Source organism: Pteronotus mesoamericanus, unplaced genomic scaffold (genome assembly GCF_021234165.1).
Source record: "Pteronotus mesoamericanus isolate MK-2021 breed Mesoamerican mustached bat unplaced genomic scaffold, CSHL_Meso_final scaffold_507, whole genome shotgun sequence".
NCBI classification, from domain to species: Eukaryota; Metazoa; Chordata; class Mammalia; order Chiroptera; family Mormoopidae; genus Pteronotus; species Pteronotus mesoamericanus.
The window spans coordinates 5207952-5235361 of record NW_026555319.1 but is presented as its reverse complement, the minus strand read 5'-3'; the positions used below and the strand labels follow the sequence as shown (position 1 = coordinate 5235361).

Sequence of the window (27410 nt, the reverse complement as noted above, 5' to 3'; positions counted from 1 at the left end):
TCATTTATATAAAGCCTCCTATTTAGTTTATGGCACTTAAATGCTATTTTTTTAGCATATGGCAATAAGGTGTTTTTTTAAATTTTTATCTAGATGAGTTGATTTAAAGAAAAAAGTAAATAGTAGTACAGGTATTTGCATATATGACAAAAACTGTGAAGTGCTTTTCAAGTAAGTCGAATTATTCTTTAGTGGACTGGGATCATTTATCAAGATGTGGCTTAGCTGGAGTGAAGGCAGGCCAAGGGTGACCCAATGAGCTTCATTACTTCCCTGACACTGTCTGCAAAAATTATACAGAAGGTGTTACTTTTCTCAAGAGAGGATCAAACTTTTACTCAAATTCCTACAGGACTCCGTGACCCAAACATGATCATGCACTTCACAAACTACTGCTGCAAGTCAGCTCTTTTTGCTCCAATTCCATTGCTCACCAAGGAATCTGATTCCTAATTTACTAATAATACGAATTTCTAATCTGCCAGGTCCTTTGACTTAAGGAAGGCAGTGTTCTGGATAGGAGAGTCAAACGATCTGGTTACCGGAAACACAGGCCTCACTTAAAATGAGTAAATTGACATCTGGTTTCCAAATCAGTCTCATGAAATCGGTCCAGCATGAATCTGTCTCATCTGATCTGACTGCGTTTCAGCGTAAGGCACAGACAACCACTCTGGGACCTGAAGTGCCTGAGGGCGGGGGCTAGGAGTCTTGTGTAGGTGTCACCCTTAGTGCCTGGTGCAGAGCCTGCCACGGGTGGACAGGCTGTAGTTATCTGTTAATTAAAACACATGAAACAAAAGCTATTTACCCACAGTGGGGAGGGGTGTGGTTTACATATGGACACAGGACAGCACTTCCTTGGGTTACTGAGGCAGAGGGAGAGTTACCCAAAAAGTAAAGAGTAGCACTGTTTTTAATGAGTTTTAGTGTAGAATACAAAACAAGGTGCTAACTGTAGCCTCAATGCTAATATAGTGGTAAACAAGGACTTTTCCTTCCCTCAAAAAGGTAAGTTACAAAAGTATATCAGATGGATGGGATGAGACATTTAAGGCTACTTTTGAAAAACCACCCTGAAGCTGGTAGTATTGTTGCAGTTTCAAAAGCTTTCCCTATGCCCTTTGCCCCACACCCACCCAATAGGAATTCAAATTCTGGGACTTTCTAGATCCAAGAGATTTTGTGGGAGAATTTCTTTCCAGACTTTTAAAGGGCCACTTTTCTTGGTTTTGTTGTTGATCTTGCTGAATGTTAGCCAGCGTGGTTCTTTATGAGTTCTTCTGAGGAACTTTGACCGTGACCTGTAAGAGGCATGCAGAGAAGTTGTTTAATCTTCACACCAACCTGTAGGCACCCTCAGCTGGGTGCTGCTGGAGTATGAGCAAGGGGCTTCCCTTCTAACACCTGGCCCATCCCAGGGACCACCAGGGCTGTATTTTGTATGAGAGCACACGCTGCCTTCCCGTAGCCCAGCCATTTTTGATTGTCACAGGACTAGGGGACAGGGTGGGAGTTTCTGCTGGCATCTAGAGGGTAGCAGTCAGGGAGGCTGCTCAACAGTCCTCTGCTGCGCAGGACAGCCCCCCACAACAAAGAGTCATCCAACCCAAATGTCAACAGTGCTGAGGTTGAGAGACCCTGATCTAGATCTGTTTTCCTCCAAAAGCGTCAAAGGGGAAAAAACCAATGTGCCGAAGCTTGCAGGTGTCTCAGTGTGCTAAGCGGGAAGAATCCAGATTCCCGTGGCCTTGGGGTTGTATCCCAGCTTTACCCTCTCCTGGGCAAGTACTTCACTCCTATCTGCCTTGTTTCCTCATCTGTAAAATGGGATCACAATAGTATCTACTTCTTGACGTTGTTGTGAGCATTAAACAAGGTGACATGTAAGTCTAGCGCAGATCCTGTACAACTGAAGCACTCAGTCAAAATGAGTTTAAAAGAAGAAATTTTCTCCTCAGTCCCCCTTGCAAATTTGACTTCTCTCCGGAAAAATCCCTCTTTTTGTCAGTATCATCACTTGAGTTTTAAAGCTCAAAATATAGGAATCTTTATCACAAGCACTGAGCACAGCCCGGCGCCGGGTGGGTGCGGGGCTGGTGAACCAAGCCCTGCTTCTTTCTTTGAAAGCTTTCCCCTCTCCTTCCCGGCTCAGCTCCCCAGGCCTCCAGCCGGTACATTAGGGCTCCTCCGCGAAGCACCTCCACTCAAGCCTTCTCTTTGTGGCCTCCCACCGCCCTCTAGTCCATCCGCAGACACTGCAGACCCTCAGGCTCAGTCCTCGCTCCCCAGCCCCTCCCCCCACACCTAAATAACCTCGTCCACAACTGCTGTGTGACGAACAGTTACAGGCCAGTGACATGTCATGTCAACTTCACATCTGGGCCTTGCCTCCTGTAGAGGTGGGGAAGCTGTCCAAAAACAAGTGCATGTGTTTAGTTTGTTCCAGGGAGCCTCCTGAGCACACAGGCCTGTCTTCTCAGTTGTTTATGCTCAGACTGGCCGCTGCAGGACTGAGCTACGACTGCTGCCTGCCCTCCCCGGCTCCCACCCAGCTGGCTGGCCTGCCCCCAGCCGCCTTTGCCAGCCCTGGGAAAGCCCAGCTTGGCCATTTCTCCTTCCTTCAAATACTACCTGTGAGTGTGTTTCCTGGTTACACTGCAATTTGTGTTCATTGTAGAGAGAAAATCACGTTCACTTTAGTGTCTTTCCTGTCTCTTCATATTTATAAATGAAGCTCTCTTAGTATCTGTATATGTGCACAGTTTTTAAATTGGACTTATACTGCATATATTACCTTGTATCCCACTTTTTTACTCTACAGGATGAGCGCTTTCCCTATCAAGTATCTACAAAAATATTGTAATGGCTAGTTAGTACTCTGTGATTTGGGATGTTCCCTAATTTACTGAACATTTATGTTACATCTGATGTTCCCTTTTAGAGAGATAATGCTGTGATAAATATTTATGGAAATAAGGCTTTGTCTTTCTGAAGTTCTTCAGGCTATATATTCCTATCACTGAAATTGCAAAATCACTGTGGGTATGAACATGGGTATACTAATGGCCCTGGGTAACCCAGTGCCGTGTAACTTCTGATTAGATTTCTCCTCGCTGCTTCCGCGCGCTGGGATCTTTCCTTCCTCTCAGGTCCCACAGAACTTGGCGTACAATGAAGCCCAGCAAGAGACTGTGTAGGCAGAGTGGCAGCCCAGTGTCTAGTTCCTTCTCGGGAGACAGTTCTTTCCCATGGGTTCTGGCCCTATTTTGGAGCATCTCTGGCTGAGAACGAGAAACCAGCACGAAGCACTGAGGGCCTGTCCTGCCGGGGGCGGGGCCCCACTCACAGTTTTCACTTCGGTGTACAACTGCAGGCTGTACTCGCCCAGCTCCCGGCCGTTCCCGGACATCTTGTAGCCACCAAACGGCACCTGGGCCCCGAACACATTGTAGCAGTTGACCCTATCGTGCGAAACAAGGTTTCAGAAGTCACTTCCTAGGGATATGTGTCATACCCCTCAGACCTCCTATGCTGCTCCAGAATTTTACTGAGAAAAAGTAGATGGAAAGAGTCACAGTAATAACCAGCCACGCAGGAGCTGAAAATAAGTACACAAAATGAAGCCGAAAGTCATCTTCATCCTTCCTGACGTGGTCACAGACGGATGTTAGCAGCGGGCAGCACCACGTGACCGCACCTCATTTTAATAGCTCGTTTTGCTGAGGTGCTAAGCTATTTTTTGCAATTTTGTAAAAGCGATTAAATTTTCATTGAATTTAAAACTTACCATTTTAAGGTGTACAGTTCAGCGTTTTATAGCATATTTACAATGTTGTCCAAACCATCACCACTAAGTAATTCCAGAATATTTTTATCATTGCAAACAGAAACCCTGTACTCTATAAGCAGTCACTCCTCATTCTTCTCCCCTCCCCCAACCCCTGGCAGCCATTAATCTACTTTGTGACTGTCTGGATTTTCCTATTCTGGACATTTCCTGTAAGTGGGATCATACAGTATGTGGACTTTTGTGTCTGGCTTCTTTCATTTAGTCTCACGTTTTCAAGATTCTGCTATGTTGTAGCATGTGTTGGTACTTCTTTCCTGTTTATGGCCAAATAATATTTCAGTGCATCGAGAGACCATATTCTGTTTATCTCTTCCTCAGCTGATGGACTTTTAGGTTGTTTCCACCTTTTGGCTACTGTGAATAATCCGCTACGAACATTTGGGCACACTTCTTTGTGTGGATGTATGTTTCGGTCTCTCTTGGGTAGACACCCAGGAGTGGAACTGCTGGGTCCTATGGGTCTTCTCTGTTTAGCTTATTGAGAAATTACCGACTGTTTTCCTGTGGCTGCAACACTTTACATTCCCCCCAGCAGCGCGTGAGGGTTCCAATTTCCCCACATCCTCAGCAACACTTGGTATCTCCTGGACTTTAAAGTCACCACTATCTAATGAGGGTAAAGTAGGCGCTAAGCTTTTAAGATCGGTGACAGGCCCCTGACTCTGGTTCCAGCTCAGGGAGGAGCCCGGGGGGCCCAGGCGCCTGTGGTTTAACGGCCTGGAGGTGAGGGGTGGGAGAGCGTTCCTCTGCTGCTGCGCCACATGCCCTGAGCGAGGCAGCTGAGTCCAGCACCCCAGGTTCTGGGGTGGGAGCACTGGGTTCTGGAAGACTCTGGCTTTGGGGGTCCCTGCTTGGGAGTGAGGGGCTGCTGGGAGGCTCTTACCACACAGTGCCAGCCTGGAGCGCCTGGGACAGATAATTAGCCTTGTCCAAGTCCTTTGTGAAGACAGCTGCAGCCAGCCCATACTTGGAATTGTTAGCTCTCCCAACGACTTCCTCTATGGTCTTGAACTTCAGGATCTGCATCACTGGCCCGAAGATCTGTGAGAGAGCAGAGTGGGAGGGCGCGGCAGACATGGAACTACCTGCTACCCAGCTTCCACAGTGCTGAGCAGACGATTCCAAACGTGGTACCAAGTCCCAGACGTGCCCTTACAGTTCCAGCGGGAGACGACGGCCCCCAAGCTCATTGGAACACAAAGGGAGGGAGGCTAATGGGGACTGGCTCCCTTCTCTGTGCCATGTGCTTTACACACCGCATCTTATTTCTAAACAATTCTGCAACATTTGCATTACTGACATGTTACACACAGCTTTAGTGTCAAAAAACTTAAGTTAGTCATTCAGCAAGGCGTACACTGGATGCTGAAGAAACAACTATGAACAAAATACAGCCTCTGCTTTTGAGACATTCCAGGTTTTTCTCGGACTTTCCCTGCCCTGTTCCTGGAATGAGCCATTTCGTCAATGAATCCTGGTTCCCTTTAGTGAAGGATGGGGTTTAGGAACCAAGATGTGGGAGCTAAGTGCGCGTGTTGCTGTTGGGGTGTGGCTGCTCTCAGCCCTCTTGGGGGAATCCCTGGGGGGACCGGGAGTGATCATAACACAGTTGGGTGATTAGAATGTAAGTGCTCCGAGCAGTGTGACGAGTGGTCAGAGCCCCCGGGGGACCTACCCAGCTGATGGAGTAGCGGGGAGGAGGGGCATCTGCAGCGGCCCCATGGAAGTGACAGTTGAGCTGTGATGCAGGCGCAGAAACTGACCAAACCAGAGCGGGAGTGAGGAGCAGGGAGGCGGGAGCCAGAGCTCCAGGCACAAGCACACCCCGGCCCCTTCTCATGCATGGAATCCCAAAAGGAACCTAGGGCTTCATGAGGAAATGACTGATTCCAGGACTGGAAAGTGTCGAGAGAGGGGCAGGAGAAAACTGCCAGGAGCTGCCTGTGGTTGGAGCCTGGACTGTGCGCTGGGACCCTGGGCACCCAGGCACCTGGGCACCCGGCCACCTCGGGCGCTAGTAGAGCAGAGGTGCAACCCGCCCCCTCCAGGAACAATCGAAATTTGAGATTTACAAGAAAAGCATCAAAGTATTCCTGAAGGGAAGGATGGCAGAGCTCTGTTGGACTTTCTTACCCTGATTTTGCATTTTAATGTTGTTTTACTTTGAATTATACATGAAAGGGTGACACCATATTTTCCCTGACGGGGCCGCGCTAGGGCTTAATCCAGCTGGGGGAAGCAGAGTGAAGGCAGAGCATGTGTTTTGGCTACCCCGGCTCTCCTGGGTCTACAGAGAGCCTGGCACATAGTAGGCACTCAATATTTGTGACATGAATGAATCAGACACGGCTGCTGCCCTGTGTTCCTAGTGGGTGCCAAGGGGGAGACCACCAAAGGGAATCTCGCCACGTGGGGAAGTCAGTCCTTTAGTCCAGTCCAATGCCCAGCGTGTATGGAGACCATAGGAAAGGCTGGGTGACACCACTCCTTGACCCACGGCTCACAGGAGCCAGGACACAATGGGCCTGTGGGCTGTGCCAAGGAGCTCAGGTGTTCCTCCAACATCGGGCGGCAGTGAGAGGCAGGAGAGGGACTGACACCTCAGGGCGGAATCGTAAATGACCCACCCAAGCACGAGCCAGGATCTCCCCAGAGCCACCTGTTAAGCCACAGTGTCAAGATGCTGGGCTGAGCTGTCTGCTTCTAGGAACAGTCCCCAGAGCTCTGCCCTGGTCTCACCTCCTCCTTTGCGATGGTCATGCGATCCTGCACGTCTCCGAACACCGTGGGCTGGATGAAGTAGCCACGGTCAGCAGCCACCCCTCCGCCGCACAGCAGCTTCGCCCCCTCCTCCTTCCCAGACTTGATGTAGCCAAGGATCCTCTTAAACTGAGTTTCATCCACCTGCCAGAAAAGGCGTCCAGAGTCACAGAGATGCTAGAGCTAAGCCTCTCCCAGCTTCAGGCCAAGAGCTGCCCTGGCAAGGAGACAACTGGGAAATAGGCCAAGGTCAGTGAGTAAGCAAGGCTCAGGGAGGAAGTACAAAGGACCAATAAATAAGAGAAGTTCAACAACCTCCTTAGCCCTCCAAAAAATGCATAGTGAGCCCAGTGTTTTTATTTTTCAACTATGAAACTACTAAAAATTTAAAATACTGAGAAAATACATTGATGACAAGGGTATGCTAAATACACTGTAATATTCATACACTGTTAGAAGGACTAATAAACATGTTCTATGTCGCTTATATCTCAGCTTTTAAAAAGGAGGACTGTAAGCTGGTGCAGCTCTTTTGGCAAGTAGTTTATTAATATCAGTCAAAACCTAAAAGTTCATACCCTTTGATCCAGCTATTTAACTTCTAGGAACTTAGTTCTTCATGTGACACAGGGATCTGAACAAGGCTATCCACTGGGGAGCACTTTGCAGAAGCCAAAGACAGAAACCACTCTCAGTGCCTATTAGTAGAGGGTCGGGTTAACGTGGTTGTGGCACATCCACATACTGTGTCGTCATTAATGACAGAGCTGCGAACTGACTGACATACACAACATGTCATATAGTCGTATTCGGTTAAAACACACAGAAACCCAACTCCATGTGCTTGTGACGATCTATGGGGAAGGACATGGACAGGAGCCCAGGGGGCCCTTATATTTTACTTTTAAATCTTTTAAATTAAGTTTTTATACAAATTTGTATTACCTTAATAATGACATAGCCACAAACCACAGAGAGAAACAAGAGAAAAAAAGGAATGTTGAGATTCATAGCTGCACTACTCACAAGAGCCTAGAAGTGGGGACCGTCCAAGGGTCGGGGGCCTCCCCTGACTCCCCAGGGACAACCCCGGCCAGTAGATCCACCTGTACCCTTCTGGTAGATGTATTTTTAGGGGCGACCAAGGTATTCCCTTTTGCACAGACACTCCTGGTGTGTCTTACGTGTCTGTAATTATCATTAATCTCCACTGCACGGCCAGGGCACCCTGATAATTACGAAGGGCGGGTGTTAAGGATGAGAGAACAGCAGCTCAGAGAGGGCAGGTGGCTTCTTGGGGACACACAGCTGGGGCATGGCAGAGCTGAGACTCGAAGCCACGCCTGCCTGACTCTGAGTCTCGGGCCTTCCCCACCTCTCCATGCTGGTCCCAGGCGCCCAGACCCACCTGCGGCCCGTGCTCAGTCTGGCTGTCAAAGGGGTTCCCAACCACCCGAGATTTGGCCCGGGCGACGCTCCGCTCCACAAACTCGGCGTAGATGTCCTCCTGCACGAAGATCCGGGAGCCTGCACAGCAGCACTGGCCCTGGTTGAAGAACAGGGCAAAGTGGGCCTGCTCCACGGCCCAGTCCACTGGGGAGGCAGAGGGACAACCATCAAGAGAGAAGGACGACCCTGGCCCCGGCGGCTGCCCCTCCCTAGTCCATTCACGCCACCAACGAGCCTGCGGGGGCCAGGCCGTGTGCCCAACCGAGAGGGCCCTGATCTCTCCCTCCTGCGCTCACAGCGGCCGCAGCCCACAGTGGTAACGGAGCCAAGGTTGACTCGGGGGCCAGCCTGGCAGCCTCAGGTGGTCAGGGAAGGCTGCCCCAGGGAGGGCAAGCCTGGGAGCTCCTCAGCAGGACCAGGAAAAAGGATGTGGCGGAGGAGCGGTCTGAGAGAAAGCGTGGGCGCAGCGGGGCAACCAAGCAACCCAGCCTGGCGAGGCTATAGGGGGCAAAGAGGAAGGAAGCCGCCCCTCCCGGGGTCACGCTGGCTGGAGGGCCGTGCTGAGGAGCTGGCCTTCGTCACCCAGAGGCCCTGGCACAGACGTCGGTGCCGACAGACAGTGAGGGCTGCCGCTGTGAGGGCCCGCAGCAGGGACAGCCGGCAGCTGCCCTCGAGGTCAGGCCTGCTCCCTCGCAACACTCACTGTCGGCATCTGACATGATGATGTTGGGGCTCTTGCCCCCCAGCTCCAGCGTCACTCTCTTGAGGTTGCTGCTCCCCGCAGCAACCTGGATCTGGTGGCCGACCTGCAGGGGAGCAGGAGCAGAGGCAAGCTCTTGGTGGGGGGACGGAGAACCAGACATTCTTCCAGAGACAGAACAGGAGGAAATAGCTGATTACAAGAGCTTTGAAGCGTTTCAGCAAGTCTGGCCACCTACTCACCATCACTGCCCCACCCCTTGGTGCTCTCAGGATGACAATGACAACACAAGCAGAGTCAGGGCTGTGGGGTTTCTATGTACTGAGCACCACCTACATACTGGGCACTGTGCTCAGTGCTTTGTGCACATTAAGTTCAATCGTCACAGTGACTTCGGAGGTTGAGGTGACCCTTTCCCCTGATTTATGTTTTTTTAAATTTTTAAGATATGTTTAAAATTTATTTTTAGAGAGAGGGGAAGGGAGGACGAAAGAGAAGGAGAGAAGCAGCAACGTATGAGATACATCGATCAGTTGCCTCTCGCACACCCCCAGTGGGGGACCTGGCCCACAATCCAGGCCTGTGCCCTGACCAGGAATCAAACCAGCGACCTTTTGGTTCACAGGATGACCCCCAGCCCACTGAGCCACACCAGGGAGGGCAACCCTTTTCCTTGATTTAGAAGTGCGGGAGCTGCATCTCAGACTGCTCAAGTCACTGACTCCAAGTCCCAGAGCTGGTTAATGTGGAATCAGAATTCACAGGCAGGCAGCCCGAGCCCAGCTGCAGTTCAGACCCACTGTGCTGTCTCCTTCCCGCAGCACTTGGAGCGCAGTCCCCTCCACTCAGCACACTCTGAGGGGCAAGGATGGCGTGCGTCTCACCTCCATAGTCTCAGAACCTGGCAAAAGGCGCTTCTGTACGTACTTGTTGAATGAACACGTGCCACAAAGATACTGTCATCCTCATTTTAAAGACAACGAACAGAGCTCCAAGGACATTCAGTGACTCACCCCACGTCCTGACAACAGAACCGGAATCTGAACTCCGGTCTTTCCAAAGCCCACGCCCTTTAACCACCCAGGGCAATGCTGGTCAGGGCGCCTGAAACGGCCAAGGTGCTTGGACCTGGGGCAGGGGGTCAGCTCTGGGCTTCACGAAGTCTAGACAGTCCTGCCTATTGATTCCGCATCAAGTGCTGCACCCCCAGCAGCACCTGGAGTATCCATCCACCTCCCCATAGAGGGCGCAACCCTGCACGGTCACTCCTGGAACACTCACTGGAGCTGCTCAGAGGCAGTCCTGGGGCGGACCCCCACGCAGTGCCCGGAGGCTAATCTCGAACGCGTCATCCTTTCAGGATAGTGAGAGCCCGGGCCAAACACCCAGCAAGCTTGAGGTCCTGGGGACGCCTTACCTCAGTGGAGCCTGTGAAGGCCACTTTGTCCACATCCGGATGGGAGGCGATGGCAGCCCCAGCCGTGGGGCCAAACCCAGGAATGATGTTGACCACGCCAGGGGGAAAGCCAGCCTGTGTGCGCACAGCCAGGAGACACCGGGCGTCACTCTCCCATTCCAGGGGGCCGGGACAGAGGAGCGCACATCCCCTCCCAGAGAGACTAAGGCAGCGCGTCCCAGACACAGGTGGGCGCAGGCAGTCTGTGGGCGCTGCTCAGGAATTCTAAATGGCACAGCAAGCAACATGATTCCTGGAGTTCCCTGTGGCTGTTGTCCGCCCCCCCAGCCCCCCATGGTATTCACTTAGAATAATTTCATTACCAAAGGGGTCTTATGATGAAGCCCCAGGTAGAAAACAGGTAAGGCAGGGCCTCTTTGGCTGAACTGTGGTGCTTGGCTCCTGCCCTGCACACACCCCCCACTTCGGGCCCCTCCTCAGGACTCCTGCAGAGCAAGCCTGTGCAAGCGCATTCAGAGGCCGCTGTGGACAGACACACACCTCCTTTATCAAGTTGGCCACGTAGAGGGCGGTGAGTGGAGTCTGCTCAGCCACCTTCATCACAACCACATTTCCGGTCGCCAAGGCTGGGCCCAGCTTCCATGCTTGCATCAAGAGCGGGAAGTTCCACTGCGACAAACAATAGCTACTCCCAAAATCCAAGCCATAGAAAGTGACTCCCAAGAGAGCAGACTAAGCAGCAACTTCTCTGAACTTGTGTCTCGCCCCTCACCCCCAACTCAGTCATAGGTTTCAGGCAGGTGGACGAGGCAGGTGCGGATAATAGTGAATCACTTTCATGAGTGCTTTCTCTGTGCTAGGCCCCATGCTAAGCCGTTCCATTCAATCCTCCCCACCCTTCCACTTTAAAACAGGTTCCATGTTCACTTCTACTTTGCAGCTGAGGAAACTCAGGCTTAGGTGGACAGTGACTTGCCCAAGGTCACAGAGTTCATGAGTGGCAGGGCTGGGACCTGAACCCAAGTTGGCTTTGCTCTTAATCACGAGCCTGCTGCATCTCAAGGCATTCCCAATGAATCTTCCTCTATTTATTACAAGGCTAACACTCACCGGGATGATCTGCCCACACACACCCACAGGTTCATGGCAGGTGTAACTGAAGAAGTCCCCATCAATGGGAATGGTTTTCCCATGGTACTTATCGGCCCAGCCAGCATAATACCTTAAAAAAAAAAAAAAAAATCCAAGCTTAGTCAATGACTGTGAGGAACCCCTATAAACCCTGGCAAGAAGAAAAGACTCAAACTGAGTGATTCTGAGAATTGCCCTTGCTCCTGCCTTGTCCCCAGAACAACTTAACTGCTAAGGTCACAATAACCCACTCTAGAGAACTAACCTCTAAGTCTCAGAGTCACCTGGGATGCTCCTAAAAAACACCAAATTCCAAGAGCCCACTTCTGACTTCCTCAGTCTGGCTCTCTGGGGTGGGTGCCTGGGAATCGGCATTTTAAATATTCAGATTTATCAAACCATGACTGCTGTACCAGCCCAGCACCACAGGTCAGACCTGGCAACCAGGGATTATTAAACCATGACTGCTGTACCAGCCCAGCACCACAGGTCAGACCTGGCAACCAGGGATCGGGTCTGGTGGAAATGTGTAAACCCGTCTGAACAGTCGCCAGAAAGGCAAGTCATCAACTGGGCTCCAACCCTTGTAAAGCCTATGACCTGGACGCACAGCGACACAAGTGACCCAGCAAATTAGAGCTGGGGAGAAAAGGAGAACAGGCTTTTATAGTATGTGATGGTTATGTTTTCAGGGAAGTAGGAAAAATGAAAGATGCAACATGTAAGGTAAAAAGAAAGAGTCTGAAGTGTGTGCATCTGGCAAGGTTAGCCTGAGGCCAAAGTTGGCCTGGGTCAGAATATGGGTTTGTGACCCTGGGGAGAAAAGTTGCCTGGGGGTTGCCAGTCTGTACAAGTCCAGGCATCACTGTTCCCGTCCTCCCGAGTCTGCGTCACCTGTGTTCTGCACGCCTCGGAACAGTTATTTCGTCAGCACAAAGGCATACTGCTGACACTCAGGGAGGCCCAGGGCTGTGCCAGGGTGCGCAGGGGCGTCCTTGTAGAGCGAGGTTCTGGATTTGGCACCGCTGACACGTGGGGCGGGATGATTCTTTGCAGCGGGAGGCTTTCCAGTGCATTGTAGGATATTTAGCAGCGTCCCTGGCCTCTACACATTAGATTTCAGTAGTACCCCTTCTCACCGAGTTGTGACAACTCTAGATGTCTCCAGACTTGCCCACTGTCCCCCAGGTGACATAACCTGCTATGTTGCCCAACCGCTACTTTTCTATTGCTGCTTCTCTTTCTCCACCTCTCTCCCTGTGGTCATGGGAATGGCTGTTACTTGCACAGTGATCTTTTCACCAACATGCGGACTCAAGGCCACCCACTCAGGGCCCTCCTCTGGGAATTTGGCATTGGAACTAAGAGATTGCCACACAGTCTGGCTGGAACCATGCAGACAGAAGCAAGCCCAGGGGTGGGTGGCCAGGTTCCAGCCCGCAGAGACTGGCCCCGAAGGAGGCTGGGGGGAGCCAAGAAAGAAGAGTGCGGGGCGTGGCTGGCGCAGTTAGGCTCAGCGGCCTTCCGGATTTGAAAGTCCTGACTCTGCACTGCCCAAGTGAGATTGCGTCTCTGCTGTCCACAGAGAGCTCCAACAAAGCCCTCCTTCCTCCTCTTGTGTTTTGCAGTCAAGAAAATGTTTATGGTCAAACTAACTCCAAGCTAGCAAGAAGGGAATAATAGAGATAAAAGCAGAGAGAGATGAAATGGAGAAGTAGAAAGAATCAACGAAACCAAAATTGGCTCTTTGAAAACATTCACAGAATTGACAAACCTTCAGTTAAACTAAGGAGAAAGGGAGAAAACACAAATCACTGAAGTCAGAAAGGAAAGTGAGGAAATTGCATTCGACCTCCCAGACAAAAAAGGACTCTTAAGAGAATTCAGTGAACAACTGCAACCAACAAATGAAGAACCCAGATGATATGGACAAATCCAACTAAAAAAATGACCAAAACTGACTCCAAAAGCAAACGAAATGTTCATGACTAGATTACAATTTCAGTACTGAGTCTAAGAGAATATGTTCCTCCAAGTCTTGAGATCCTTTTACATTATCTATTTCTACCTCCCCAGCAGCACTCGTGCCCCTTCGGCATGGCCAGGACAAAGACCAGGAAGCCTGAGCCCCTACCGGAGACATTTGAGGACCATGTCCAAATCCACCAGGTAGGAGGTGATGTAGGGCTTGCCGTTATCCAGGGTCTCCAAGGCCTGAGAAAAAAGAAAAACACAATCAGCACAGACATGCCAGCACAGGAACGCATCACAGCAAGCAAGCGACGAGCAGTTTAGAGGCTCAGCGTGGACCGAGAAGGGACGGTGGCCACTCAGTGCCGCTGAGTATTGCAGCATTTCTGGGCCATTGTACCTCCCTCTCCAAAGGCGGGGAGAATGCGGGGGGCGGGGAGGGGGCGGCGGGGAGGGGATGGGAGGAACAAGGCACCGACTTCTCATTCAGTCATTTCGCGAACACATTTTTTGAGTTTCTGCTCATGTCAGATCCAGGTTCTGGAGATACACAGACAAAGAAGGAGCTTCCAGAGCAAAGAGCCAGGGAAGGAAGACCTGAGTCATCCATCACATGGGTTACGGGTGCTAGGAAGGAGAAGGCCAGTTTGAGGAACTCCAACCTGGGGACATGCAGGAGGTGACGAGGCAAAGGGGGAAGGTGCACACAGCAATGAAGAGAAGGGCATTCCCGGTGGAAGTGCAGAGGCCTGGTGCTCGAGCAGCCGAGGGAGGCAGGTAAGCTGAGCTGCGTGTGAGGCCCATGGTCCAGCATGAGTTGGAAGAGGAAGTCAGAGCAGGCAGGGCCTTGCAGGCCCTGTTGAGGGAGTAGAGCTTTGTCCTAAGCGTACAGGATGCCATAGAAGGCCGGGGGGTGGAGTGCCATGGTATAATTTGCCTTCCAGAAGGTTCACTCTGGCTGCTATGTACAGAATGAACTGGGGAGAAGAAAGGGCATTGCCTCCTAGTTTTTTCTGCTTCAGGCAGCAGGCCCAGGAGAGGTATCCATCCTCATTCCCCCCACCCAGGAAGGCTCCCCAACATGGCTGCCCACTCTTCCTGTGTCCTCCTTCCTTAACCAAACCTGCTGCATCAAAGGTGACGCTGAGAGACTCCTCTGGCCGGTACAGGGGCATATCTCTAAGGTGCCTGGCCTACGCCGTTCTGACCAGTTACTTGTCAGCAGTGTGCCCCCTTCCTGGCTGGCTGTGGGATGCTCTGAACCCACTCGCGGTGTGGGATGAGTGGGAAGGGGACTAAGAACTCACCGCCAGGTAGGTCCGGTCCCGCTCAATCAGATCGGCCAGGCGGTACAGCAGCCGGCCCCTCTCAGACGCGTCAGTGCGGCGCCAGGGCGAGCCCAGCTGGAAGGCGGCCCGGGCAGCCTTCACTGCCCTGTCCACGTCTTCCTGGAAAACACCCAGCAAGGCAGCTCAGGCCTTCTTAGCAATAGCCACTTCCAAATACTGCCCACCCCACCGCCCACCAGGCCCTGCCTGGGCAGAAACCGGCCCCTTGCAGTCCTTCCCAGCTCCGGAGGGTTCCGCCTGGCAGGCACTCCTTTCCAGGAGTCACGGAGCGAATGAGCACCCCAGCAGTGCCCGTTGCCGTATTTTCATTTCGAAATCCCCTGAGTTTTGGAGGGAGAGGCACTCCGGAGTCAGCGCTTAGAATTTGACCACGTTCCCCTTCCTAAGGAAGCAAGCCCCGTGAACTTAACCGTTCCCCCCCCAAGAAGGCTGGCAATGCCCGACGAACGCAGGTGTCCCCGGCTTCCCTCTGCGTGGGACGGCAGTGGGGGTCAACCCAGCTGGCGTTTCTCATGTGGGGAGATGTGTGCCAGTGGGGGGCGCCGTTTTCATTAACCGCATTCACCGGCAGACGTCAGAATGCCTCTGAGCCAGAGAGCATTCACGTTTGCTTTTAGCAAAGGGAGCTAGGCCTTCATCATGAATGTCTAAGACTGCCTTAAAGCAGAGGGCAGGAGGCATTCTTGAATTATTTTTAATGCCTTTTCTATTCAAGAAATAGTTTTATTAAAGTCTGTATTTTAAATTTTAAAATTACTATTGCTACTGAATTACTACAAGTATATAGAGTGCAGACAAAACACTGCCAGCACCACAGCTAGACCTCAGGAGATCCGAAATCTGCTCAGCAAGATTTCCGTCTGGCTGTGCAACCCGCTCCGGGTCTGGAAAGGAGAGACTGGCTTAGATGTTCTCAGTTCATTTCCCAGCGAACAATCCACAGCAGTACGAATTAGTGACTGCAGGTACGGTCTAGCACCTTTGTCTGCACGGAAGAGTTTCTGTTGATTCATTCTCTCAAAAATTTTAATTGGCTATTTTAGGTATGAAAATAATACACACACGGTAAAGTTTCAATCATATGAAAACACATTAAGTAAAAAATTGAATTATCCTTCCCTGCCCCTACCCCACTCAGCCCTTCCCTGAGGTAGGTCAGCAGTTCTCACCTTGTCCCCTTCGGCTACTTGACAGATGACTTCTCCAGTGGAGGGATTGATGGTGGGGAACGTTTTCTTGCTGACGGCGTCGTGCCATTCATTGTTTATGAAGATCTACAATAAGAAGGCAGAAATTCTCAGGACCAGTTCTCAACCCGAAACTGACTACCTGTGATGTTTAAAAAAAAAGTCTGAAAGAACAAATATGAATTAGCTTCAGAGTGATCCAAGCTGGAGGGCCCACTCTGCCAACTGACTAGGGTAAGTCATTTCGTCTTTCAGGGCCTTAGTTTCTTTGATATGAAAAATGAAGTTATCTTCCTTATCAGTTGTCTATATCGTTTGCTATGTGACATCACCACAAAATGCGGTGGCTTAAATTGACTTGTTATTATCTCACAGCTGTGTCCATTGATTGGGCTCAGCTGGGCAGGGCTCGCCTGGGCAGGGCTCACCTGGGCTCGCTGGTGTGGTTGCAAAGCAAGGGTGCCCAGGATGGGGGTGTTGGGGAGGGGGGCTGGGTGTTACAAGATGGCTTCTTCATCTGTCTGGCATCATGTGGCTACTTGGGCTTCCTGACTGTATGGTGGATTCCAGCTAGTCAAACATGTCACATGACAGCTGGCCTGCCCAGAAAGAATGTTCCAGGAGACCCAGGCGTCTTTAGATCTAGTTTCAGAAATCACATGGCCTCATTTCCAACACCAAATTCCATTGGTCGGAGTGAGTCACAGGCTCAGTCTGGACTCATGGGGAGGGGAGAGCCTCCACCTCTCCTTGGGAGGTGCTGCAAAGGATTTGCAACCATCTTTCCTTTAACACACTAGAGCTGAGGGCTGTGGTGAGAGCCTAGGTAGATTATTCCTTCATCCACTCAGCGAACAGTGAACACCAGAGACACCCCAGGCAGCGTTCTAGGGCTGAGGACACAGCAGAAACCAAGCCCACTGAGGACCTTTCTCTTGTATAGCTAGTACTCTGGGAGGCACGGAATATAGAGAAGCAACAAATACCCAGGCGACCTCAGACAGCCATGGGAAGTGTGAAGGAGGACAGATCCAGGAGGGTGCTCGGTGGGGGCAGGTGGAGAACTTCGGCTGGGTGGCTGGGGAGGGCCTCTGAGGAGCAGACATCTGACTTGAGCCCTGGCTGACAAAAAGGAGCAGCGGAGCAAAGCCAAGTGCCTGGCTCCGCCCAGGGCCCAAGACGTCAGGGCCAGCAGGGCCTGGGGAGGGCGGCCCGGCTCAGGGCTCGAGAGCAGGGCTCGAGGCGAGAGTCCGGATGGGCCCGGGTGCTTTCCCTCCTAGTGGCAGCGCATGGCGCGCGGCGCTTCGCCTCCCCATGCCTCTGGGAATCGCTGCAGCACCCCCTCACTAAAGGCACGGGACAGGTCCAAGGGCTTGCGCCAAGCCTCTCATGGACTAAGTGTGTACTGCTGTGACGACGAGAGTGGTGACAGAAAGGAGCTGGCCAGGAATGGGCCTCCCAAAAATCACTTTCCCAGGCTCCAGCTTGGCATTTCGGTGCAATCACAGCTGTGCACCTGCAATAACAGGCCCTTGGCATTTGGCAGGAGAACGTGGGCAAACAGTCAAACTTTTGAAACTAAGTGTGGTTTCAGATTAATTGGTTGATCATTAATCTTAAGGAAAATGACACCTTTATTTCTTCCAGAAGGAGGAGCTGAGAAGTGGGCGATGGATAGTTTGCCACAGGGGGAGGCGGAGGTAGGGGGGCCATTATGGCAGGGAGGGTTCAGGCCCGCAGCCAGGTAGGCCTGGATTCAGGCTGGACTTGACCTTGCCCTGGTGGGGCCCCGCACACATGTTCTCTTTGCGAAGCGTCCTCCTCCTGCAGGACGCAGAGGAGAGGGAACCTCGTGGAAGGAGGAGAGCTGGCACCTGGGGAGGAGGGCCTGGCGTGGGCTCTGCCACCATGTGCCGCACACCTGTTCCCTCCACCACCCTGAGTGCAGGCTCGGGTCCCACAGCCTCCTGTCCACCTACTTCCCTGAGGCACCGGAGGAGGACGGGCAGGCTGGCCGTGCCCCGTTCCATCCTCAGCGTTTGCTCACGGCCCTGCTGCGTGTCTCACTTTGAGTTTTAATTCTCGGTGCTTGAACAGCACCGGCCTCTAAGCCGGACAGTCCTGGGTTGAATCCTGGCTCTACCCCATGACCTTGGGCCACTCCCTTCACTTCCACAGGGTTCATCAGTCCTTGGGGATGATACATCTGGGGGCTGAAATGAGAATTAAATGCAACAGGGGGTGTAAAGTTGCTACGCCAGCCCCCCCCCCCCCCCCCGCACAGTGGGTCTCGGCCCTGCTCTCCTGTGACCCTAAGCCCTGCGGCTCTCGGGTGGAGGCTCCCAGGAGCACAGGCCAGGCAGGTGTGTGTGCCTCTTCCTGCGTCATTCCCTGCACAGCCACATATAAGTTAAGTTTGTCCTGGAAAAGTTTTGTTATTTTGCAAAGATCAGGAAAGACCAAGCAGAGAGCTGGGCGAGTCTAGCTAAATTCCAGCCGTCCCCGCCCCTCCCTCCCTCCCTCAGCAGGGCCACACTGCCCCCCCATGCTGACCCCCGCCCCCACCCACCCAACCACACCGATGGTAACCTGAGAACCCTGGGAAGAACACTGCCTGGCTTCTTTCTGCCTTTCAAAGCCCTGAATTTGCTGGGTCAGTTTCCACTGAAAATGTTCAATAATCCATCCTCCCTCCTAAGAGGAAAGATAATTTTGGGTTTATAGGAACCTGAAATCTTCCTTCTGTGTCACGTTCCCACGTCCCTCCTCCTAGAGCCAGACTTCAGTGGTCTCCCCTTCCTGGGCCAGGGGCCAGGGTAGGAAGGTTTGCAAATGCGGCCTCTGAGGAAGTTCTGCTTCCAGTGAGGAGTTTCACAGTGACTTCTCTTGAATAAACACAAAGGAAAACTCCAAGCCAAACATCCTAACATCCTGCAAGGAACTCAAAGCTTGACTGACATAATATGCTTAACTCAGTCACCTTGGGATTAGGGGCCAGGGCCCTACCAGCTCACACTTCCTCATTAGAGTTTCTAGATGGAGAGCAACACTTAAGCCACCTCAGGATTTCGTGCTTAAACTGTTGGCAAAACTCAGAGCTTTTCCACAAAACGCTCTATTTTATATACATTTCAGTAAATCTCACTTCATTTGGTAAAAGTTGGATTCACTCATCCACACAGGTACTGAGTGAACAGCACAGTCCTGCCTCCTTGAGCCAACATCCTGGGCAGGAAGACTCACCAAACCAGCAAAGTGGGAAGCAGAGACCAACAGGCAGGAGTGAGGAGCGGAGCACGTGGGTCAGAGGGCGCCCGACGGGGACCTGAGGGAGGGCCCGGGACAGGAGGAACCCAAAGGGCACTGTGACTGCAGGGTACCAGGGTACCGGGCAGGAGCTTCGCTGGGGCGGGGTGCACTGGAGGGGGCGGCAGACGGGGCGGGGGGGGGGCGTTCATTCCAAGTGGGGACCCTGGACTTCTATCTTGTAACTCGCTTTTCTCAGCAACAGTGTATCCTGGGCATGATTCCACAGGCAGGTCCACCTCATTATTTCCTGCAGCATCGTGTTCCTCCGCATGAACCGACCGCAGCTGGTTTGGCCATTTCCCACAAATCCACTCTTAGGACAGGTTTTCACTATTCCCAGCGGTGCTGCTGCAGCAAACATCCTTCAACCCCCATCTTTGCGAACTTGGGGCAGATTGTAGTATAACAGCTAGAATTGCTGAGTTAGTAAATAACATGATCCTCAGCTGCCTTGGGTATCTTGTTTTCCAGACCCCAGTGAATTAGGCATTGCAAGGAGAAACTTGGGGTTGGGAGGGGTGGCTTAGAAGCTCAGGTAGGGATAGCACAGCTAGGAACAGGGCTGCAGGACCCTGACAAAGTGACAGGCCCATGCCACCTCCACCCCATGGCAATGGGGAGTCATTATCTGTCCTAGGTCCCAAATAAAAGGTTAAATGATATTCAGTAGCTCCAATTTAAGGAGGTAGGATGCATTCTAGAAAGATTTTAGTTCAAGCTCTGATGCATGAAAGAATTAGGGATCTGTTACCTAGGAAATCTACATCCCTAGAATATGTTATTTTCCCCAAGAGTGAGCGAGCAGAAGCTGTTGTTCTCTATCCTGGAGTGACAACTGCTGCTGTCATTTGCTTTTTCAGTGGCAGTTAGGTAGCTTCTGTCCAAAGGAGAGCAGATGCCATCTTTTGTATTAGAAGGTCTCAAGGAGAAGAGTTCCAGATAAACATGGAATGCCACATGCATTCACACTTTTCCACACACTGTCTAGAAACTTCCAGGTTAGTTTGGGATTAAAGCCAAGAGCAGCCAGCTCCCCCAGACTCACTGAAGGCATTCTGGAACCTGACGCCAGCCCCGCCACCCGCCGGCCCCATCCTCTCTCCATTCGTTGGGCCTTTCATCCTATTTTTCTGGACTGTCACCACTTCTGAGATGGGAGGGTCGGTTCTACTGTGGACTGATGGCCAGCCAGGCACAGTTTCAATTTGTTGATGTGCATCTGGGCTTATAGCTTGGCAACCTCTCTCTTGTGCACAGACTGTAAAGTTTCATAAATGACAGTCATTCATGCCCTCAGTAAATATTTACTGAGCAATTATTACATCCTAATCTCAGTTCAAGATGACTAGAATGTGAACACAAGCACAGCTCCTCCCTAATTTCAAACATTCCATTCAGCTGTCCCTTCAGTATTTACATCCTTGTCTGACCATAGGCCTGGTCCAGACTCAGCTTGTGGCTAAGGGCATTCATGTTAGAATTGGACAGAGCTAAACTTGAGCCCTGGTTTCATGCTTCTGTCAACATAACTTCCCTGAGCCTTGGTTTCCTCATCTGTAAGACAGGACAGCAATAACACCTGGCTCATGGAGTTGCTGGCAGAACGCAAGGCAAAAATGTAGGTACGGGTCTTCAGCACAGGGCCTGATAGATTGGAAGCAATTGAAAATTGTTGGATCAGGTGATACCTACACTCACCCAGAAGACACATATGCCTGCCTTTTTGTACTGAGACTGTATTACTATTGTAACCAGAAAATTCATAGAGAGATCCTTTCTTTCTTTCTATTTTTTAGGGGTTATTGGTTTTATTTTTAGAGAAAGGAGGAGGGAGGGAGGAGGAGGTGGGAGGAAGGGAGGAGGTAAGGGAGAGAAATATCTACAGGCCTGCAACCCAGGCATGGGCTGATTCAAACCCAGCAATCTTTTGCTTTGCAGGACGCTGCCCAACCAACTGAGCTACACACGCCAGGGCTAGCGAAAGCCTTTCTTACTTTCCTTTTTGTCAGTCCTCATTTTAGTTCCTGAGTGTAGTGGTCAGGAGGCTAAGAATAGAGAGACAAATTTAATTCACCCCAAACTCCCACTCAGGAAGCACATTGCAACTCCAACAGCACCCACATAAAATGGAGTTACGTCACCATTGTCTACGAAGCTCAATGGCATTGCTGTTACCCTCGCTGTTCTTTAAGGCCACAGTGAATACGCGACACCAGGAGCCGTGAGCCCGGAAGTGGCTAAGGGCTGCCTGAGAATGACTCTGTTCGGTCTTCACAGCAACCCTTTGATGTAGGCAAGGTCTTCACCCCATTCTACGGATGTAGCAGCTGAGGCACAGAATTAAGTAATTGTACCACCCTCCACAGCCTCCTTTCTTGCCTTCTTTTTCTCCATAACACTGATTGCCTTGTGCCATACTATGCATTTCACTTACTTGTTTGTCTCTCTCTACCTTCCATGATATAAGCTCCTGACAGACAGGGAATCTTGTCTGTTTTATTCATTGAACTCAGGGAGCTGAGTAATCATCTGATAAATAAATGAACCTGCTTGAGTTGGTACTAGCAATTGGCAGGCACCCTGAGTTCAGAGTGTGAAACTGTGCCTAACACTATTCTCGTCTTTGACATTATTATATGTGCCAACATTAATGGTGATGTTGAAGGTGAAAATAGTAGCCACCCCGTATCTGGAGGGATTACTGTGCTAAAACCACCGTCCCTTGGGTTTTCCTCTGAGCTGCCTTTCCAGATCTTACTTACTCTCCAAGTCAGGTAAGAAAGAAAGTTAGGTAGATAGAGGTGTGTCCCTGAAACAAGGGTGCAACATGTCAATCTTCAGGGAACCTGGCCGTCAGCAGCAAGCCCTACGGGACCCTTCCCGTGGGGAAGGAGAACTTCTAACCCCAACAAGAAGTTTGCCCCGCCCTGCGGCCCCACGCGGGCTGCCTAGAGGCGAGAGAACCCCAGGAAAGTGGACCAAAGCACCTTTACAGCCTGTGCCCACCCCCGCCATCCAGGTGAAACCTGACAAGTTCAAAGTGCAGGTCCCCTCCCCCCAAATATAAAACCCTGTGAAGACCCTCAGCCTGAGAACCCAGCACCTGCAGAAGTGGCTCCAAAGCCTTTCTATCCAAATATCTCCTTTTGGGAAAACTCCAGACTGCAGACTCCAGAACAATTCACTGAATTTCAAGGAACTAATAGCCCCCAAGGAAATGTCCACCTTGTACACCGAGGCCCAGAATAGAGGCTCAAACATTTAGGATTAGGCCGTGGCATTCTTGCCAGCAAGGGTCGCAGTGACACAGCACTGGGCTCGGCCCCGGGAGCTCGCAGAGGAGCCAGCTCTAGCTCCTGGGGGACGCTGCCATCCTTGGGAAGAAGAGGAACCTGTGAAAATACCAACCGAGGAGAATGCAGACCCATTGTTCAATGAGACAGCCTCAGAACAGGAAGTGCGAGAATCTCATTTACATAAAAGAAATCTGTTTTTCTCTCCCTCCCCCTCACTCAGAAATGCAGAGAACATGCCTGCAAGATCACACCCTGTCTGCCACCAGTGCTCTTGGAAGGAATTCCTTCGGGGTTGGAGAAGTTTCACAGTACACTCTGCATTTTTACACAGTGAGCACATGCTACGTTTATGATCTTAGAAAATCTGATTTAAGAAAAAAAAGCCACAGGGAAAATTCACTCCACTCCCCCAACTTACATTCCCAGACTCAATGTGGAGAACAGGATTCATGCTGTACCCACCAGACCTGTGAGTGGGTTTGCATATCACCTCCATGCAAGCACAAAGGAGGAAAATCTGAATTAGATTCTGTGGGCACAAAGGCTCCGGGTGCCGGCACCTCGTCCTGGAGGATTCTTCTGTGTGAGCTTTTGATGTCGACTCTTTCAAGCATGACTCGTCCTCACACAGCCTGCCAAAGGGGCTACAGCCGCTGCGGCCTTTGTTAATCACAGGACAGTTTGCTTGTGCTCTCAAAACGTTCCTTAGCCTCACATGGATGGCCCTTTACCCATCACCTGTGTGCAGATTTGCAGCCAAACCCTGGGCCAGACAAGCAGGTCCACTGTTGAAAGTAGTCACAGGGGGCCGGCTGGCCAGCACCCTGTCAGCGATGACCATCCCTTTACGCGCACCCAGAATGGCATTGACAGCACCACAGATGGTCTGGGGAGGGGCTTCCTCTTGGCCATCTAGACGTGAACCCCCCCTTTGCCACTGACTTCAGCCTTTAGGCAAGTCACTAAACCTCTTTGTAACTCAATCTCTTCATCTGTAAACTGGAGATAACCGTAGTACCTACCACAGAAGGCTACGGTAAGGATTAAACAGCAAAACAGGTAAATGCTTAGAAGGGGTCCAGGTACAAAGGCTATGGCCGTCCCCAGAAGCCACTACTTCTTAAGTGCTCACAGGGGCGCACGAGGCCCTGTGCTGCCAGGGGCGTGGGCTTCCCACCCGCTCGCTTTCACCAGGAGGACGCGGGGCTCGGGAAGGGCGGCGGCACCGGGGACCCACCCACAGCGACCTGTTTGGTATCTGACTTCCTCCTCAGTGGATTCCAGCACTTGACCCAAACTCAAAAGATCGAAAAAGAAAGTATTACGAAGTCCTGTTTGAACAAGGAATCGAACGCTGGAAATCTGGGTTATCCAGGGAAGCCTCTCCTTCCTTGGTTTGGTCACAGAAGGCCAGCTCCCTGGGAGGCAGACACTGACGGGCATTGCGCCAGGAGGCGAAGACCGCCCGCGCCCCCTCCCCCCACTCCCTTTCCAGGTTCCCAGCAGTGAAAGCGGCAGGGAGCCCAGGCGTCTCAGCTTCTGCCTTCACGAACCAAGGCGCCTTAGCTTGGAGGACGAACTCCTGGGACAAAGGCATCAGTCGAGGGGAAGAGAGGAGACCAAGGAAAAGATGGAAAAGTTCCTGCAAAGGACTTGCAAGACGTCCTTTGTGTGGATGATGATGAAGACGCTACGCAGACGCAGGGGCGACGAGGAGGCCCGAAAACCGAAAGTTGGCGCTGGAAGATGGGCAGGGGCGGTGGGACGAAAAACCGATCCCCGATTAGTCCCGGTGGGATTTTGGAGTTGGGGGGTTGGGGGTGGGGCTGTCAGAAGCGGCGCAGGGGCCCAAAGTTTCTCAGGTAGGGAAGGTGTGCGCGAAAACCAACCGCGGCTAACCCCTCGAGCCCCCGCTGGGTAAACTGAGGCCCAAACAGGCCTAGGGCCTTCCCACCCAGCGGGCTCCGTCCCCCGGAGAGGACAAAGCGGCCGGCGGTGGCGGCGGCGGCGTCACCTGGTTGTAGAAGACTTCGGGCTGCTGGTTGGGGGCCGGCACCGTCTGGGTGGCCGCAGTGGACAGGAAACGGCGGCCCAGGCGGGGCCTGAGGCTGGCGGCGGCGAGCACGGTGGCGCGCAACATGCTGCTGTGCAGTGGGTGTGCGGGGTAGCGTGGGATCTGCGCGTTGTCCCGTGCAGGGTGGTGGATCCCACCGGCTCAGGAGGCCCGTGACCTCTCCCCTCCCGAGCGCGGCAGCCAATGGGCAGGCGCGGGGCGGAGCACGGCGGGGGCTGGTGGAGGGGGTGGTGGGGGCGTGCTCACCGCCTCATCCAAGTCCCGGCCGCAGGCTTCCGGTGTGCGCAGGGGAACCGGTGGGGTTGGGCCTGGAGGCCCACTACCCTCGGCTTTTTCCCTGCCCTCCCCCCTCCCCCACCCCACCGTGCTCCTCCGTGCCCTGCGCTGACCCCTGTGTGGTGCCCTGAGTGTGTGGGATGACCCGACCTCACGGTTTCAGCGCGCACTGGTTGAACCTAATGTGTGCAAGGCCTGAACAGCAGCGCCCGAGGCCCTGACCTCCGGGGGCTTCACTCTACTGAAGAGACCGACATTAAGCCAAACCCAAGAGGGTTTCAGATAGTGACAGGGGATGTGAAGGAAATGAATAGGTTAAAGACACCGCTGGGGCAGCGGGCAATGATTTTTAGATCCCATGCTCAGGAAATGACATGTGAGATCTGAGTTGAAAAGGTAAAGAACTAGGAGCATTCAACGGGGAGGCGACAGCAAGTGCAAAGGCCTTAAGGTGCGACCGCCCTGGGTTGCATAAGAGCAGTGGAAATAACGGAGTCCAGGGAACTAGGGGAGGAGCTGGCAAGTGTGAGGTGGAGAGGTAGGCGGGGCCAGGCAGGTAGGGCCTCAGATAAGGCAGTGGTGAGGACTTTGGAAGAGAAGAATGACCAGCCTGATTTCACGCGTTAACTTTGCTCGTTTGATGGACTCCAGGAGGGCAGGATGGAAGTAAGGACATCAGAGGACTGGGCACTGAGGATGCGGGAAAGAATGGGAGGAGGCCAGATAGGGAGACGGTGGTTACAGAGAACTGCCTGCTCACTGTCAGCTACAGTCCAAGGAAGAGGGGAAGAGGCCTGGCAGGATCTGCGGAGCCTGCCAGCCTGCCCGCACAAGCCGGTGTGACGGCAGGGGCGGAGGAAAGGAGTCGTTGAGTCGGCGAGGACCTGCCTGCTGTGCGATGCTGCAGTCCCTGGCACTGAGGCCTCAAGGGTTGGCCAAGGCCCAGCCACGAAGTGCCAGGCAAAGTTGTTGATCCACAGTCTTCGAAGCCAGCAGTGTGTGTGTGCTGTTGTTTGGCTTTGAAGTGCTAATGTGACGTCAAAAGTGTATCATAATAGCTAACAGGGCTGCCAGAACAAACATGCCACAAAGTCCCAGTGTCTAACCACTGTCAAGGCCCTCTCTCCATGATGGCAAGTCTCACTCACAACTAGGGGCCCTGGCGCTTTTCTCTGTGTGACTCTGATGTCAACACCTGATTCTCAAAGTCACAACCAGAGGAGAAAAAAGCATTAAGGTTGGCACATGGGAAAGTTCTGCGGGCTGAGCCTGGCTCACTAGCTAGAATTCAGACTTGTGGCCATTGGCTCCATGAGTCTGCGAAGTCAGTCAAGTGTGTGCCCAGAAAGGAGGGGAAATAGGTTTGGAGATCAGTTGCAGAGAGAAACTGAAAAATGAGTCTCCCTCTCCCCTCTGAATGCAGCCCCCAGCCCCCACGTCCCCTTTCCCAAGGCAGCTCGCTTTTTTAACTTAACAACGTGTGGGGAGATGGCTCTGCAACAGCACCGGGGAAAGTGTCCCATTTTCTTTAACAGCTACATAGAGTTCCACTGGGTACATCTACCATGTTTATCTAATGAATTTCCTGTGGATGGGCATTTAAGTTGTTTCCAATATATCCTTGACATACCTGAGAAGTTCATAGAAATAGAACTGCTAAGTCAAAGGACACTTACGATTTAAATATACGAGTCGATGTTATATATCACCCTTCATAGAGGTGTGATTAATTTACACCCCACCCGCTGTCATGTCCGAGTTTCCTCACACCTTCACCAACATAATCGATCGGATTTTGGTTTTCTTTGCTAATCAGATAGGTGAAAAATAGCATTTCTCTATCACATTAATTTGCATTTCTCTTCTTAGGAGTGCGTCTGAGCATCTTTGCCTATGTGAAGTCCAGTGTTCTTCCTCTGCTATGAGCTGGCTGTTCATGTCTCATTCTCATTTTTTTAATTGGACTGGTGGTGGGGATATATCTATCTATCTAGATAGATAGATAGGTAGATAGATATCTCGGCAAATAATATTTGGTCTGCCATACATGATGCAGATACTTTCTGCCAGTTCTCATTTATCTTTTTACTTAGTTTATGCCTTTTGTTGTTTCCCAGTGTTTGTTTGGTTTCTGTGAGCCTTTTTTGGTCGATCTTTTCTTTTATACCTCTGGCTTTCATGTCACACCTAGAAAGACTTTAGCATTCTGAGATTTAAAATTTTTTTCCTATTTTTTTCTAGTACTTATTTCTACTTTATTGAGATAGCATTGCCACGTAACATCGTGTAAGTTTAAGGTCTACGACATGTCGGTTTGACACACTTCTATAATGCCAAATGTTTACCATCTTAGCCTTAGCCAGCACCTCCAGCATACCACATAATTACCATTTCTGTTTTGTAGTGAGAACACTTAAGACCTACTTTTAGCAACTCTCAAGTATACAGTACAGTATTGTTAACTGCCACCACCATGCTGTGCATTAGATCTCCGGAATTTATTCACCGTGTAACCGTATGCTTGTACCAGTTGACCAGTGTCTATTCATTTCCCCCACCCCCGGTCACCACCATTCTAGTGTCTGTTTCTATGGCTTCACCTGTTTCAGATTCCACATATGAATCATGCAGTATTTGT

At 51.7% G+C, this 27410-nt stretch overlaps 1 protein-coding gene across 1 annotated transcript; it reads right to left on the bottom strand.

The window, feature by feature from the left end:
- Positions 1-898: 898 nt before the first annotated feature.
- ALDH2 (aldehyde dehydrogenase 2 family member) lies at positions 899-24668 on the bottom strand. Its single transcript, XM_054594148.1, has 13 exons — positions 24437-24668; positions 15800-15904; positions 14589-14729; positions 13445-13524; positions 11290-11401; positions 10720-10848; positions 10180-10293; positions 8766-8868; positions 8022-8206; positions 6593-6757; positions 4737-4894; positions 3350-3464; positions 899-1304 (listed from the first exon to the last, which is right to left on the bottom strand). The coding sequence occupies exons 1-13, from the start codon at positions 24560-24562 to the stop codon at positions 1272-1274; spliced, it is 1566 nt and encodes a 521-aa protein (XP_054450123.1). The 5' UTR covers positions 24563-24668; the 3' UTR covers positions 899-1271.
- Between the last annotated feature and the right edge of the window lie 2742 nt (positions 24669-27410).